Below are 16,905 nucleotides of genomic sequence, written 5' to 3' on the forward strand. Positions count from 1 at the left end.
TAAAGGGACACTCCACTTTTTTTTGAAAAAATTCTTATTTTTCAGCTCCCCTAAAGTTAAACATTTGATTTTACTGTTTTGGAATTCATTCAGCTGATCTCCGGGTCTGGCGCTACCGCTAGCTTAGCATAATTCATTGAATCTGATTAGACCATTAGCGCTCAAAAATATTTTTCCTATTTAAAACTTGACTATTCTGTAGTTACGATGTGTACGCAGCAGCCTAAAATAGTCCCCTTAGTAACTTTCAATAGCAGGGGTCTATTTTCAGGCACTGTGTAATTTCATTGCGCCTCCTGCAGCCATGTTACGGCAGCAAAGTCATTGATTATTACGCCAGACTGAGAGTATATCTAGCCATATCTGCCTAGAAAATCCCAACTTTTAATTTTTCATCGGTCTTAGTACACGATGTAACTACAGAAGAGTTAATGTCTTTATTTTTGAGCACAATGCTAATGGTCTAATCAGATTCATTGGACTATGCTAAGCTATGCTAAAAGTGGTAACGCCAGACCCGGAGATAGGCTGAATGGATTCCAAAATGGTAAAAATTAAATGTTTAATTCTAGGGGAGCTGGAAAATGAGCATATTTTCAAAAAAAGTGGAGTGTCCTTTAAATGTACCTCTGCAAATGAGAGTATTTTTTAACTAGAATTTGATGAAAAACAGCACCTGTCCCATGTTATCGTACCTGTTAATTTTATTGTTGTGGTTAGTACAATGTAAAAAAGATGTCAAATTAAATATTTTTTAAGTTAAAGTAACATAAAAATATAAAATAATAGGTTGAATTGACTTGAAAAAGTTGTTTTAACTTCATGCTGCATTTTTTACAGTGTAATATGCATAAAAAGTTTCTGATGTTTACATTAATGTAGAAATGAATAGCTTTTAAGCTTTACCTCAAATTTCAGGTCAAGGATGTCTGATAAGCTTCAAGCATCTTAAAAATGGCTGGTAAAAAAGTTAAGCTATTGGCTCTGGTTCTTACAGTACGCTGTGAGAAGAAAATGTCCCTAAGTATGAAGGTATATTTGGTGCAAAACAACTGCACACCTGTGACAGTGGAATTTGTATTTGTAGAGATTATCCACACATCTGTATCAGTAAATTTGAAGTCACAGGTGAAGAGTTGCAAACTTGTAGATTTTTTTTCTTTCCCTCAAATACAACACAACAGTTACACATTCACAAATCCTTCAGTGCAGCTGCACAAATCCCATTTTACAAATCACAGATTAAGAAACTCACAAGCTCACGTTTTTTGCTACAATTGCTGCAATAAATATGGTGCAAAACCTACTTGAACACCTGCATCAAAGTATGTGAAGTCACACACAAATTTTGTACATCCGCAAATCAGTTTGTGCATCTGTGCGATGAGAGTTGCATGTGTGTAAAAAAAAAAATTCACAAATATATATATATATTTTAAATATTTTCTAGCACAAACACAAGTACATAAATACAACTGCTTGAATCTGCTGCTACGAGTTTCAAACACTCTTTTTCATGTGCTCTCTGTTTTGCACCAAATATCTCGAGATAAATGGTGCGAAAGTGATTTGTATACCTGTAGGCTGTGCTCAGCACTGCCCACCAGGTGGCGCCTGACATTCACTGAAGCAGAGTTTATTAATTACCAGCAATGTTTCAGCAAGGTAAATCGCCTTTATCTAGGTATTATTTTCACCAAGTGGAGAAGAATATAAATGGGAGTGCTAATTATACACAGATGAAGGTAATTACATACAATATTCCAATGATTCATTAGTAAACAAAATATAAGTTCCATAAATCTAAAAACCATCAATATAAGTAGATTACAAAATACAAGCAGCAAATACACACATAGGCCTACATATACCTAATAGGCTTTTTATATACCTAAAAGGCCTCCTGTCTAAGTAAAAATTGGTCCAACTCACCTCACCTTCTAGATGAAAATACCCTCTCAATTCCTATATACAATAATGAAGTTGTAGGATGATTAAGTTCAACAAAATGCAGTGCTAATGGAAGGTTCATATTTCTGCATATTATTGCACTCTGATGTTTCACGATGCGTGTTTTATACTCTCTATTTGTTTTCCTACATATGATTTTCAACAATGACAGTGTTAAAGTGGTTTCTGTTGGTATAGATGGAGAAGAGAGGTCCGATCTAACTAATTTATCTCCTAGATTACATTCACCTATATTCAGTTAGCCTATGTTTACTTTACTGACACAACAATGTGCCCAGGATGGTAAAATAATTATTTCAATGTATTACTAATAAACAACACAAGTCTTGTGCATACTGACATGGTTTGACATCTATAGTTATTTGATTGTTTTTTTTCTGATGTGTTAGAAGTCATATATGTAGAGCAGAGAAATAAGACATTTTTTTCTGGGGTGCATGCCCTAGAAAAATACATATGGACCTTGGTATTTATAAAATCCTCTGTACGGCCCTGCTCATGACAATAAGAATCCACTCTCAATAGTGTATTATGAGCTGTAGGTTTTTTAATCGGATCCCTATGTAAAAAATTACAAGCTACCCACAAGTCTAAAAAGCTGATTTGATTTGGGTTAGCATCCAGGGTAAATGTTAAGAAATCAGAACAACTGTTTAGATAATAATAAAAACAATTTAGTTGTTCAGTTACCCAATTCAAAAAGACAGAAATAATCATCCAAATTAGTATATTAGAAGAAAAAGCATGTATCTTAGTTAAATGTAGGCCTATGTGTGAATTTGCTGCACGTATTTTGTAATCTACTTATATTGATGGTTTTTAGATTTATGGAACTTATATTTTGTTTACTAATGAATCATTGGAATATTGTATGTAATTACCTTCATCTGTGTATAATTAGCACTCCCATTTATATTGTTCTCCACTTGGTGAAAATAATACCTTGATAAAGGCGATTTACCTTGCTGAAACATTGCTGGTAATTAATAAACTCTGCTTCAGTGAGTGTCAGGCGCCACCTGGTGGGCAGTGCTGAGCACAGCCTACAGGTATACAAATCACTTTCGCACCATTTATCTCGAGATATTTGGTGCAAAACAGAGAGCACACGAAAAAGAGTGTTTGAAACTCGTAGCAGCAGATTCAAGCAGTTGTATTTATGTACTTGTGTTTGTGCTAGAAAATATTTCAAAAATAAAAAAATATTTGTGAATTTTTTTTTTCCACACATGCAACTCTCATCGCACAGATGCACAAACTGATTTGCGGATGTACAAAATTTGTGTGTGACTTCACATACTTTGATGCAGGTGTTCAATTAGGTTTTGCACCATATTTACTGCAGCAATTGTAGCAAAAAACGTGAGCTTGTGAGTTTCTTAATCTGTGATTTGTAAAATGGGATTTGTGCAGCTGCACTGAAGGATTTGTGAATGTGTAACTGTTGTGTTGTATTTGAGGGAAAGAAAAAAAATCTACAAGTTTGCAACTCTTCATCTGTGACTTCAAATTTACTGATACACATGTGTGGATAATCTCTACAAATACAAATTCCACTGTCACAGGTGTGCAGTTGTTTTGCACCAAATATACCTTCATACCTAAGCAGTAACTAGGGTCTTTTTTTGCTAACTTTTCAAAACTAAACTCTGTTTTCTAAAATGTAATGTATATTGGATGCAGTATTGGTTTAAGAAAAAAACTGCCTAGGGACAAATCACATAGTGTACACAAACAGCAGTCAAAAATGAAAGGTGTGCCCAGTGACACGGCTGGCCTGAAGTCACAGTTCACACAGCCAGTGAAAGTTTAGGGGGATTTGTAGGGGGTACTCAGACAAACAGCAGGTCACTGCCTTCAGCTAATGGAAACCAAAGAAAATAAACATTATTTTACATTTTATGCAGATCGATAGATTTAAATTAACGTCACCATGACAATGCGAAAACATGGTGTAAAACTCTTTAAAGAGACCCTTGGTTTTGTGTACGAAAGAGATTCAACATGATGCTTTGGCACAGGATAAACACGCTAAAATGTTAGCATTGAATGACTCATCTCTCGTTTGAGCTGCTTTCTAATAAAAGACATTTACATAACTTTGTCTCTCATTATCCAATCGCATATCTTTAAAAAAAAGAATAATAGATTTTCATTGTTTCTCTTGCACAGCAAACATGTAAAGATATCCACAAATCTTTTCATCCTAATTCAACAAAAATATGTATGCATGTATAAACACATCATAAATAATGTAAAAAAACATTTTGTGAAAATATATTCTTGATATCTTTACTCGATTAATTAATGTAAAAATCAATAATTAAAATTAAAATTTGATGCTCCTAATCTCATAATTAAATGATGATACTTAAGATTTCACAAACAGTAACTCAAATAAAAAGTCAACTAAATATGTCAATGCAGTGGTCCTAAATGTCTCTGAATGACCTCTCTATAAAAGCTTCAGTGAGTCATTTCACACTATTAGATTTAGCAGGAACGCTGAGTCAAATGAAAAATCCCCTCACATTTGGTGCTTTTGGGAAAGAGTGCAGCAAGGGTGATCCTGTTGCTTCTCATGTGACAGATTTCATCTGCTCTCCATCCTACAAGCATGAAAACAACACGCACGGTCACATGAAGACCCATCACATGCAGAAAGGAGGAAGGGAGGAGGTATATTTAGATTAATAAGTGTTTGTGCTGGATGTTGTGCACTGCGCTGTCTGCGTGCACACCTGCTTGACTGTATATTATCGTATGTAAGACAGATGAGTGTTCTGCTGGTTTCATTACTTGAAGGGAAGGCGTGAGAAATAATACCATTGTTAGATCAATTACAATATCTTCCGGCGGGAAACTGATGTGATATGCAGATTGTAGTTTCTGGATGTTGATTGCTCAATGCAGTTTTTAACTACAGTAGTAAATTCACTTGTATTGTCATTTTACTTTAGATAAGAAGGTCCCTTTTCACTTGTACCACCTGCTACGTAAGTGACTATTTTGCAAGATGTAAACAAACAACACTGGTCCAGAAGCACTTCCTGTTTCAGGTTTTTTTTACATTACATAAACGTTGGGATGAAATACAACCAACAGAACATATAGAACTGAATCAAACAGTTAAACTAACATAGGTGAAATAAAAAAACAAGTTACAAACTGAAACAGAAAGTGTTTATGGAACAGTGTTGTTTACATCTTGCAAAATGCTCTACAGGGAGCAGGTTGCTGGTTTTCTCTGACCTGAGGGTCTCGTATCACACTGAAGGGGCTTATTTGCGATAACATCCGGCTCCCTGTACATTATCCCACTTATTACACGGCTATTTACCTGACAAGTAATTTAAGGAACATGCTCATTTCGGTTTTAAATGTTCAAATGTCTCGAACACATTATTTGGTTTAAACATTTGTAAATATAATGTTAGTGTCATATGTTATTAAAAGACATATTACACAAAAATGAAATATAAATATCAAACATTACCTGTCAAAAAGATTTGCAGCATCCGGGTTACCATGTGTTATTAGTTTTGAGCGGTTATCTGGGAATAAAAAACCTGCAAATGTCGACTTGCCAATCAGAATCAAGCATTCCAACGAGCCATGTAAAAAGATGCAAAATCAACCAGCAACCCGTGTCACAGCTGAATTAAACTGTGTATATAATAAATATAACAAAACAGCACATCCTCTCATCCCATAACGTTTAAATAAAACAATGATAGTTGTTCACCACACACGCACAGCTCATTTTTTACGCGAGAATGGATCAGATTCCGGTCGCCTTCGCCATAGTACACCGCGCTGCATGCACACTTCGTTAATATCAATGGTTCTTCTACTATGGCGTCGTGAACCACCTTTATTTTTAAAGGGATAGTTTACCCAAAAATAAAAATTCGGTCATTTACACACTGTTGTGTTGTTACAAACCTATATAAATGTCTTTGTATCGGATAAACATGAATAAAGATAATATGAGGAATGTATGTAATCAAACTGGTCATGAGCTCTATTCACTTCCATAGTAGGAAAATAAATAAAGTTATTATGGAAGTGAATGGGGCTCACAAACTGTTTGATTACGAACATTCTTCAAAATTCATTCGTGTTCATTAGAACAAAGAAATTTATAGGTTTGTAACAACACAAGAGGGTGATTCTCGCGAAATTAGACTTATGAGGTGTCATGAAACATTTTGATAAAAAAAGTAAATGCAAAGTAAGAGTATCAAAATAGGAAGCATACAGTTACAAACATCCCTTCATGTACTATTTTGCACATAATTTCAAATGACATCATACAAACCAATTTTGTTGTTTTTTTCCACATTTAAGGGGAAATGTTTCATTACCGCAACGTGTCCATGACCAGATTTGGGTTCTTTGACATGGAAATATTTATAATAAAAAAATCTAAAAAATAAAAAGCTTCAGTTATACATGTTATGCATGTCATACATTTTATACTATAAACATTTACAGTTAATAAACATGTGGTATTTGATGATCATTGGTAAATGTAGAGAAAATAATAAGGAATATAAATGTGTCCAAGACCAATTTTCTCATCCTCCGCAACATTTTCAATCATTGTTTAAGCCCTCAACTAACTAACATTTAAAAAACACTCAAGATGGCTACCAGGTAAGAAGTTCTTATTTTTTCTCTCCAGATAAAAGTTTAAACTTTGTTTGTCATAGTACCTATTCTCATAACCGAAACATGACTTTGTAAATGCATATATTTAATGTAATATCATGTTGCACTAATGCTAATTTTTGATAATGATAATTTAAAAAATGTAAATAATTCTCTAGGTATTTTTTTTTAAATCCTCTAAAAATAATGGTTATATATAAGTTCAGACTTTAATCTTATATGTGCAAAAAAATTGGCTTCAAGGGCTTTTTAAAATTTTTGATTCTGAACACCTCCTAAATCTGGATTTCGTGAGAATCACCCAAGAGTGAGTAAAGGATACAATTTAAATTTTTTGTGTGAACTATCCCTTGAAGAGTGCAGTACATTAATAAACCAAAGGCCTCTGTATCTGTTTATTGAATAGCTGCTATATCCATGACTACAGTATTGTTTTCATTCCATTGTTCCCGTTCTGTATTGGAATGCCAAGCTTGCCAACAGATGAGCAATGCATGTTATTGGGAAGAGTTAGTGAGAGTGGCCGCTATCCAACAAACGGTCCTCTTCTCACCAATGGAGCATTCCAAAAGTTTTGGACTTTGCCCCGCTAAGTGACAGCTGTGAGCTATAACGAAGCAGTTGGAGGCTAATTTTAACATGTGCCAGGGTAAAGCAACCAGGAGACATGGGACTTTGCATTCCCTAGTAACTGGGTAGGGATTAGTGTTCCAATCACAGAAGGAAAACTATAGGCTATGTAAAACTGTCAACAGGTATTGTACTGATGAAGTGTGTTCAGGTTCACTTACCTTCATTAGACTTTAAACTTCATAATGCAGAAATTTGTCTTTGATATATGGATGTATTATCTGTAATAAGGCTGCTGTAGATTTTGTACCTCTTAAACTTTGCTTTAGTAGTAATGCTGAGTTCACTGCTGTATCATTTCATCAATAAAAGAAGGAAGTTAGTCTAAAAATACTCTGTCACATGGTTAAGATCAAGTTACTTCCTAGAACTTAAATACTTGACACGTGTAAATGCAATCTCAGGTGCATTGTAGCCGACAACAGTGGTGATTTACACCAGGCTTTCTGTGTGGTTGGATAAAAAGTTTTACATATTCACATAGTCAAACTTACAATTCTGATAAACAAATATATATCTTTATTATTCTCTGTACAGTTTCCTAAGGCACACATTTTTTTTTTTACTTAAAAACAAAGTAAAAATCAGTTACCAGTTAAGACTAGAATTGAGATGGTTTAGATCTTTGTAAAAGGAGGAACACAGATTTAATGGGTCACATGATTGAATAACAAAATGACAATTTTTCCAGTCTTATGTTTTCCAGTAATACTACGGTAAGGCATAGTAAGACTGTAGATCTAAAAAGTACATGGCTATAGGCACTCTGGTTAATCCAGCACATTGACTTACAGAAATCATCCAGTTATTTACATGATGATTAAAATGTTAATACTTTAAGTTTAAAAACCAGACAGCCCTTCCAAAGGCTGTCTGAGTTAAACATTGTACTGTGCATTTCTGCCCTAAACAATACTGGCAACAAACACAGTGTTTGTGATTTTCCAGAAAAATAAATCCCAACAGGAGTAAACTGTAAATATCCACGAGACATCTACTGTATATCACTTATTTGAGATGACACTTTTTAGTCAGGTCTGTTCATGTAACCTGACAGCTGTCAGGTCATGATGTAAAGTGTGATACCACCATGAGTGTTGTTCATGGTGTGAATCTGTGTGTGATGACGTCTGTCCTCAGTGTGCAGGAGGGATCGGATGGTTAATCTGTGATGGTCCCAGGAAGCCCAATCTCTGTTTATTCTTCCTTTGCTCTGTCATCTGTACACGTGCACAGAAAAACACACAACAGAGAAGACACTTTAGTCACTTCTCAGAAGCAGACTCTATTTTAAGCCTAGTGAACTTCCTAGGGATGACGGGTGCAGCTCTGACGTGAAGGTTTTTCCAAAAGGTAGGGGGCATAATTAAGATGCCTCAGAGGATGCCAAATTTTTAAGCGGCATTGCATGTATTTATTTATAGAGAAGGTAATCCCAGAATGCATTGCAAAAAGTGCAGTGGGAAAAAAACAGGACGGCAGAAGATGCAACAAAAATGATAAATATAATTAAACCCCATTCACACAGACCTTTGGTCCCAGAAATCACACAGACAAGCTTCTGTGTGAACGCAAACATGTCCTGTAAATCTTCTGGGATTGTTGCCAGAAACAGGACCTAGTAAGATACACGGAAAAACCCTCTGTGTGAACAAGAAGCCGAAACAATGCCGTAATGGGCGTGTCGTAGTAAGGACGCGCGCATCTTCACAACAAAAGTTATGGTTCAGCTCTTTAAAACGAGAGATTTACATGCAGATCAACATTCATCCTGAAGCGGAGATCATTCAGCAGCATAAAATAATATCGCGCCACATGCTCATTTGAGCTTATAATAAACAAAAATGCCCCCGCGTCATCCCAACAAGATATATCATTCAGCACCTCAAAACGGGAGTTTTAAATGCATATTAACAAATCACGATGAGAAATGTCTGAAAACTGGATTAAAGCAGAGATCAGGGAGCTCGTCAAATATCCACTCAGAAGCTGAGATCATTCACCAACATAGAACGACGCAGCACGCGCTCCTTTATAGACGGTTTCATCGGACGCACGTGATACACGTCTGGATCCAAACTTTACTTCCGGTTTCGTTTTTTTAATGGTCTGACTAGTTGCTAAACTAATCTCTTGAACAAATGCTGCGTCGAAAATAACAGATGTTTTGGTTTCCTAGGTAATCTGTGTGTTGTTTTTTGCTTGTTATATAAATAAACTACTTTTAAAGTACTTTGTGGTTATTTATTATTAGCGGAGTTTACCGGAAGTTACGTGCGGACCGCGACAGCCGCTTGTTTATGTTGTTACTGCTGAATCGTCTATAGCATGGATGGGCAACTTCGGTCCTTGAGGGCCGGTGTCCTGCAGAGTTTAGCTCCAACTTGCCTCAGCACACCTGCCTAAAGGTTTCTAGTGTGCCTAGTAAGACCTTAATTGGCTGCTTCAGGTGTGTTTAATTATGGTTGGAGCTAAACTCTGCAGAACACCGGCCCTCCAGGACCGAAGTTGCCCATCCCTGGTCTATAGTCTTATCATAAACAAAAATGCATGCAAGTGGTTTCTGAAGAGAGAAATAATAAATAATATGCAAACTTCAGACGCTGCGTAGAAGAAAGTGCAGGACTTTAAACAGGTCACGTGTCTTTCCGGGACCTTGCAGATGCCAGCAAATTATGGGCAGTGTGCATGAACAAAAATCAAACGATCCTGGAAAAATCCAGGATGCATTTTCCATATATTTTCTAGAATGTCTGTGTGAAAAGGGCTTAAGAGGGTCAGTGACAAAAACGGTTTGGCAAGATGAGAAATTCAAAAATATTTAAAAAAAACTTTGAGCATGCATCAGGTATATTTTAATGCACAAAGTGCCATTTTTATGAAAGTTAAGACTGAATGGACCTGAAAATGTTAAATGGTGTAACCACCAAATTGCTCCAAAGACTGAGAAATATTAAATATTTTATCCACCGTAAGCGTAATCATAAAAAAAAATTAATATCACATGAAAATACATTTTATTAGTTATTCCTAAATGTATTTTTTAATGCATTTTTGTAATATTTGTCCAGACATATGCTGAAAGCAGCTTTGTTTTCTAAATAATCTTTGACAAATTATGTATATTTTATTCCACATTTTTATGAATATATTTATATTTTCATTTAAAAAAAATAAGTGTTAAACCAATTGACACACACATTACATTTTTGCAATTATCGCCCAAATTTTCTTTCGAAATGAAATAAAACCAGAAATTTTAGACATGGTCTTTAAAAAGAGAATGTATGCAACTAATCTGCAAATTTATTTTGAAATTTTAACCCTTTTACATTTAATTTAACCATACGGACACAAAATAATTAACGTCATGTCATTGACCCTAGATTTTTTTATAATGATTACCTATATCTATAAAAAAGTTAATGTAATTAAAAAAACATGCCCTATGCTTTCCTTGAGTGTTTCAATTTGAAATACGTCACAACACAGAAGTAAAGTCGATCACTGAGTTTATTTAAAAAAAAAATAAGTTTCCACTTGGATTTGTAAAGGAAGTTTTGTGTTTTCAAAGTTACAGTGTGTTTTTATAGTACATCAAGCTCTCTTTAATCCGCAAAGATCAAGGAAAACTTGGTTCCTTGTGACCTGGTTCGAGTGTTTCTGGCTCAATGGCTATGGATCGCAGCCGGTTCTCAGTGACTGTGCAAGATTCCTGGATGTTTACTGTACTGTATGCTTAAATCTAAGATCACGCTATCGAACCTGGAGATGCTTTTATGAGACTGAGCCATGGGGCAGCAATTTCTTTTCCAGCGTCATCCAATTAAAACCTAAAGCTCTCTTCTCTTTCAGTCTGCCTTGGTGTCATGTGAATAAGTTAAACTGTTTGTGTTGAATCACATGTGGGCCAGGCAGGTGATATCAGCGATCTGACACAGAGCGGAGCAGAGCCAGAACATCCACACTGCCGCAGGGCGCCGCCCCACCCGTGCTGACGCACTTCCACAGCGGGGCCGAACAGTCAACCCTCTACAGGCCTCATAAGGAATAAAGACCTTTGTTTCTCCGAGTAGGAACAAGACTTTTTGTTTCTCTTAATTCAGTGTTGCATGCATGTGCTGTATATTACCTGTTCTTTAAGCTCAGCCAGCTGGCTAGACAGCTGAGCCACGAGTGTGACGGTGGTGTCCAATCTCTCGTGCAGCAATCGTATCTCGTTCTGTTCGCCTTCTCCCTCGGCGCTCACCAGAGACATGGCCCGCATCCTTGGAAACCAGTCTAGATTCTTTTCCTGAAGGAAAGACATTTACATTTATGGATTTGGATATGGTATACATTTTATAATATGTTCCTTGAGCTGCTAATGCACTGAGCTACAGGAATACAAGTAACGCAAATGCGACTTGGAAAGTTTTATTGTTTTTATCTTTAAAGGAGTAGTCCACATTATAGATGGGGCTCATTGACTTACCATAGTATTTTTTTTCCTACTATAAAAAGTCAATGGACCCCATCTTTAAAGTGGACTACTCCTTTAAGATGTGCAAGATATATTTTGGTCCATGTTAGTCAGACACAAACACACACACAAATTTTTTTTACAAATCTGTTGATTTTAAATTAATCTTTGGCGGAAGATATTAACACAAAATGCTGGGTTGTTTTAACCCATAGTTGAGTCAAATATAGTTAAATAAAGTTAAAGGGATAGTTCGGCCAAAAATGATATTAAACTCATGATTTACTCACCACCAAGCTGTCCGAGTTGCATATGTCCATTGTTATTCAGACAAACACATTTTCGGATATTTTAGAAAATGTTTTAGATCTTTCAGTTGATTAAATGTAATGTTACGGGGTCCACCCATAGTCCACGACCTTCAAGTCCAAAAAAAGTGCGTCCATCCTTCACAAAATAAATCCAAACGGCTCCAGGATGATAAACAAAGGTCTTCTGAGGATAATCCGCGCGGTGTTGTTGTAGAAATATTTTGTTAAAACTTTATTAACGAAAATAAATACCTTCCGGTAGCGCCGCCATCTTAGACTCCTCTGTATTCAGGAGAGAGTATTAGCGTAGTGTACGCACTTTTCTTGGTGATGTATGACAAATTCGGAGGGCGGGGGCACAGAGCAGCAGCAGAGTAGCCTCCGTAAGCTGCGTAAGCTCTCATCCTGAATGTGGACGCGACTAAGATGGCGGCGCTACCGGAAGGTTGTTATTTTCGTTAATAAAGTTTTAAATATGGATATTTCTACAACAACACCGCACTGATTACCCTCAGAAGACCTTTGTTTATCATCCTGGAGCCGTTTGGATTTATTTTGTGAAGGATGGACGCACATTTTTTGGACTTGAAGGTCGTGGACTATGGGTGGACCCCGTAACCAGAGGTGGAAGTAACGAATTACAACTACTCACGTTACTGTAATTAAGTAGTGTTTTCGTGTACTTGTACTTTTATGAGTACATTTTTAAGTCTGTAATTTTCCTTGTACTTAAGTACAAATTAAGGTAAGTAATGTACTTCGCTACTTTGAAAATCACATTCGTTACTAAGTACTTGTAGAATTTGAATTAAATTAATATTCAAATCTTTGACAGCATATGGATATCCAATAGAAATAATTGATCATGGGCGGGCCAATAAAAACCCTTGTATTTGGACCGGAAAAAAGCTCGGTCTCTGGAGAGCTATTCAATCGATCCTCGCGTGTCCTTCACTGTGACGTTGTATTTAATGTCAAAGAACTATGGCGTTATGGACGCTGAATTAATTTAAAATTCCAAAGAAATACCGGATGATGAGTGCCCATGGCCGCACCTGAGTTGTTCACAAACAGAGGAAGGAAAGGAGACCGCGTGCAAATGTAATGCCAACTTTGTTTGCCATCTGCAGTGATTTCGGCTTACAATACTTCAGCCTCTAATCTCAAAAAGCACATTATGGTAAGAAGACTTATAACCACATTTATGTGATCGTTTTCGTTTTTATTGTTGGGTAGACCTCACGATAATGTGAATGAAAACATCACTTGAAACATGAGCTTCAGTTACCTAGGTGACGAGCACATAGACCGTAAAAAAGGTTTAGCATTGTAAAATGGCGCTCAAAGTTGAATTTCATTTCATTGTTAACATTGTATTATTCATATTGAATCAGTGTTTTAAGCTTATAATAATAAAAATAGTCTAATAAGGACTCTTTTATCCAATTCGTCTGTTGCCGCGTCCCACTGGCATAGCAGTGTAACTGCACTGACAGCCTGTCTAAATTACACATATGTCAGTGCTAAATGCTGATAACTTTTGAAATATTAGTAGGGTACTTTTTCAAAGCTTTCTTGTCCAATAATATTTCTTAACTCTTTTCCCCGCCATTGACGAGTTATCTTGTCAATTAAGAAAAAAACGTGTTTCTGAAGAATTTATGTTAATGTGCAATACCGCGATTGTCCACTAGATAGCGGACTTACCCAATTTATGGATAAACTGAAGCCAAAACGTTTTTAGTAATTTTATGTTTGATATTCGTTCTGAATCTGATCTCTAACTAAATTTCTTCACAAAAATGCAATTGTTTCAGCTTTTTGCTAAAAAAAATTGTATTTGTAAAGAAAAATACCAATATTTAAGAGTTAAAATAGGATGGAGCGGTTTTTCACTTTTTTTATTGTTTGTTTGAAAGTAGAGGGTCTGTTCTTTCATTTGATATATTTGTATGTTTATATATTTTTAGAAGAAAATTTTTCTGGAAGGCATTTTGTAAAACTTTTGTGAAAATCATAAAAAATGCTGGCGGGCAACTTTTAAAAAAAAATGGCTGGCGGGGAATGAGTTAATGTAAAAAAATCTGTTTTTAAATAAAATAACCCAGCAAGCTTATTTATGTTGCATCATAATTCATTAATAATAATAACATTAGACCATTTTTATAACTTGATAAAAATTATATGAAGAAACAATAATAATAATAATAATAATAATAATAATAATAGCTGCTGTTAAAATCATTAAACATTCTTTACACAGACAAAATTCCTGTACTATGTGTTTATTCGTATAAAACACAAATTGCCTGTTTTTAATCCATTCATATTTCTGATTTCATTCAATGGATTTAATGTTTATTCAATAAATATCACCGGCTAAAAAGTAATTTGTACTTGAGTAGTTTTTAAGAGGGGTACTTTGTACTTTTACTTAAGTACATTTTTAACACCAGTACTTTTACTTGTAATTGAGTATTATTTTAGCAACTACTTGTACTTGTACTTGAGTACAAATTTTCAGTACTCTTTCCACCTCTGCCCGTAACATTATAGTTAATCAACTGAAAGATCTAAGACATTTTCTAAAATATCCGAAAATGTGTTTGTCTGAAAAACAATGGACATATGCAACTCGGACAGCTTGGGGGTGAGTAAATCATAGGTTTAATATCATTTTTGGCCGAACTATCCCTTTAAAGGCAGGGTGCATGATTTTTGAAAAACACTTTGGAAAAGGGAGTCCGGCCGAGTACCAAAACACACTTGTAGCCAATCAGCAGTAAGGGGCGTGTCTACTAACCAACATCATTGCCTGGGTTGCGTATGTGTGGGGCGGGTCTATCAAAAGAAGGTCCAGATTTTACTGGGGTAGGGGCGTGTTTGTTAATGTGATTTTAAATATCAACATTAGCTTTAAGAGATCATGCAACCCGCCTTTAATTAACCCAGTGGTTGTCTTTGTCCATATTGTACTCAACCATGAGTTTTGTGTATGTGTTGCAATTCAATATGGGGAAAAAACAGAAATTCAACTAATAAATGAGCTTAAGCAATATTACTTTAAATTGCACAATGTAATGCACAATGTTTCTTAAACATTGAACGTTAAAAATTTTATTCAATGCCCAGACGCAAAGAAAATACAAAAAACATGAAGTAGTCAGGAACCAACAGGCAGATTTATAAATGCTTTCTCTGGTTTTTAGATAATAACAGTGAGTCATTATGCATTGTCAAGCGTGTGGGCCCGCACACTAGCGCATGTAAAAGCCGGTTGTTTGTGGTCTGCAATTTATTTTGTGCGAGTGTTTATGTGATTAGTGTGTATATAAGTTTATTCAGTCTGGAAAGGGGGCGGGGGGTATGTGTGATATAAGGAGAGGTAACATTGTAGCAGCTCATCACAGTCCGTTATGTAAGGTGCTTTTCACAGTCGGCCTGACAGGAGCAATGCAAGGAGCTCAGAGAGTTCCAGGATATGTTTAGAGGTGGGAAAACACTGCCTTCCGTTCTTACACAACCATGAAGAATCACAACGACGCACAAACCCATACACACACACACACACACTCATGAGGATATACACCTGTGCATCTTATGACTCCTTTCTCTGGTGTACAATAGAAAACGAGTCTTTGCAAAAAAACAATCAAGCTGGATAAACTCACTGCTCTCAAACATGCATATGAACAACGTCAAACATTTTGGTAATCATCAGAAATCAGGACAAAAAAATATTTCTCAGAAAAAGACGGATCTTTGCTAGATTTAGTTTCCGAGAAAAATAAAACTAATAAAAAATTATTAGTTTCAGGTAATGGTTCATTATGACATCTTACAAAAAACCATGAAAGACTTTTTGCAAGATATGTGGTACAGCATTGGTGAATCGAGCACAGAGGAACAGAGACCAGACTGTGTTGCTCGGGTCTTATGAACGGATCCATTTTTCAAGATCTTTCCTCGAAAGTTGCAACCTAAGGTTACAACAAACAAACAAACAAACAAACATGAAAACAACACTGTCCTCCGGTCACTTTGATTTCAGAATAGGACAATGCGTTTATTGTGAAACTAGGACAGCACTAAATTATGAAGTTTGGCCAGTTTCATCCAATCACTGGTTAACAAATGACTTCAACACTAATGCATGAGAGGTCATGATATATTATGAATATAATCATGGATGAAGTGCAAAGTAGAGCTGTGCTAAAATATGAATACAGCCAGACCAATACATGTAAAAAAAACTCCTGATAATGTATTCACCCCATGTCATCTAAGATGTTGATGTCTTTCTTAGTTCAGTCAAGAAGAATTAAAGGGATAGTTCGGCCAAAAACGATATTAAACCCATGATTTACTCACCCCCAAGCTGTCCGAGTTGCATATGTCCATCGTTTTTCAGACAAACACATTTTCGGATATTTTAGAAAATATTTTAGATTTTTCTGTTGATTAAATGTAATGTTACGGGGTCCAGCAATAGTCCACGACCTTCAAGTCCAAAAAAAGTGCGTCCATCCTTCACAAATTAAATCCAAACGGATCCAGGATGATAAATAAAGGTCTTCTGTGGGTAATCCGTGCGGTGTTGTTGTAGAAATATCCATATTTAAAATGTTATTAACGTAATTTACTACCTTCCGGTAGCGCCGCCATCTTAGACTCAGGAGAGAGTATTAGCGTAGTGTACGCACTTTTCTTAGTGACGTATGACAAATTCGGAGGGCGGGGGGACAGTGCAGCAGCAGAGAAACTATGTACGCTGCGTAAGCTCTCATCCTGAATGCGGATGATTCCATGATGGCGGCGCTACCGGAAGGAAGTTAGTTACGTTAATAACATTTTAAA

General features: G+C 35.9%; 1 protein-coding gene and 1 long non-coding RNA gene across 2 annotated transcripts in view; both read right to left on the minus strand.

Moving 5' to 3' along the window:
* Positions 1–66: 66 nt before the first annotated feature.
* Positions 67–5,482, minus strand: LOC141282553 (uncharacterized). Its single transcript, XR_012337331.1, has 3 exons — positions 5,468–5,482; positions 3,573–4,580; positions 67–1,020 (listed from the first exon to the last, which is right to left on the minus strand). It is a non-coding gene; the product is annotated as an uncharacterized lncRNA (long non-coding RNA).
* Positions 5,483–7,771: 2,289 nt separating this feature from the next.
* itpr2 (inositol 1,4,5-trisphosphate receptor, type 2) overlaps positions 7,772–16,905 on the minus strand; it is a 106,903-nt gene continuing 97,769 nt past the window's right edge. Inside the window, exons 56-57 of the mRNA XM_065278869.2 lie at positions 11,408–11,569; positions 7,772–8,495 (exon numbers count right to left, since the gene is read on the minus strand). Of these exons, the coding sequence (XP_065134941.2) occupies positions 8,412–8,495; positions 11,408–11,569 (246 nt within the window). The 3' untranslated portion in view covers positions 7,772–8,411. The remainder of the gene's footprint in view (positions 8,496–11,407; positions 11,570–16,905) is intronic.

This window comes from Paramisgurnus dabryanus, chromosome 9 (genome assembly GCF_030506205.2).
Source record: "Paramisgurnus dabryanus chromosome 9, PD_genome_1.1, whole genome shotgun sequence".
Lineage (NCBI taxonomy): Eukaryota > Metazoa > Chordata > Actinopteri > Cypriniformes > Cobitidae > Paramisgurnus > Paramisgurnus dabryanus.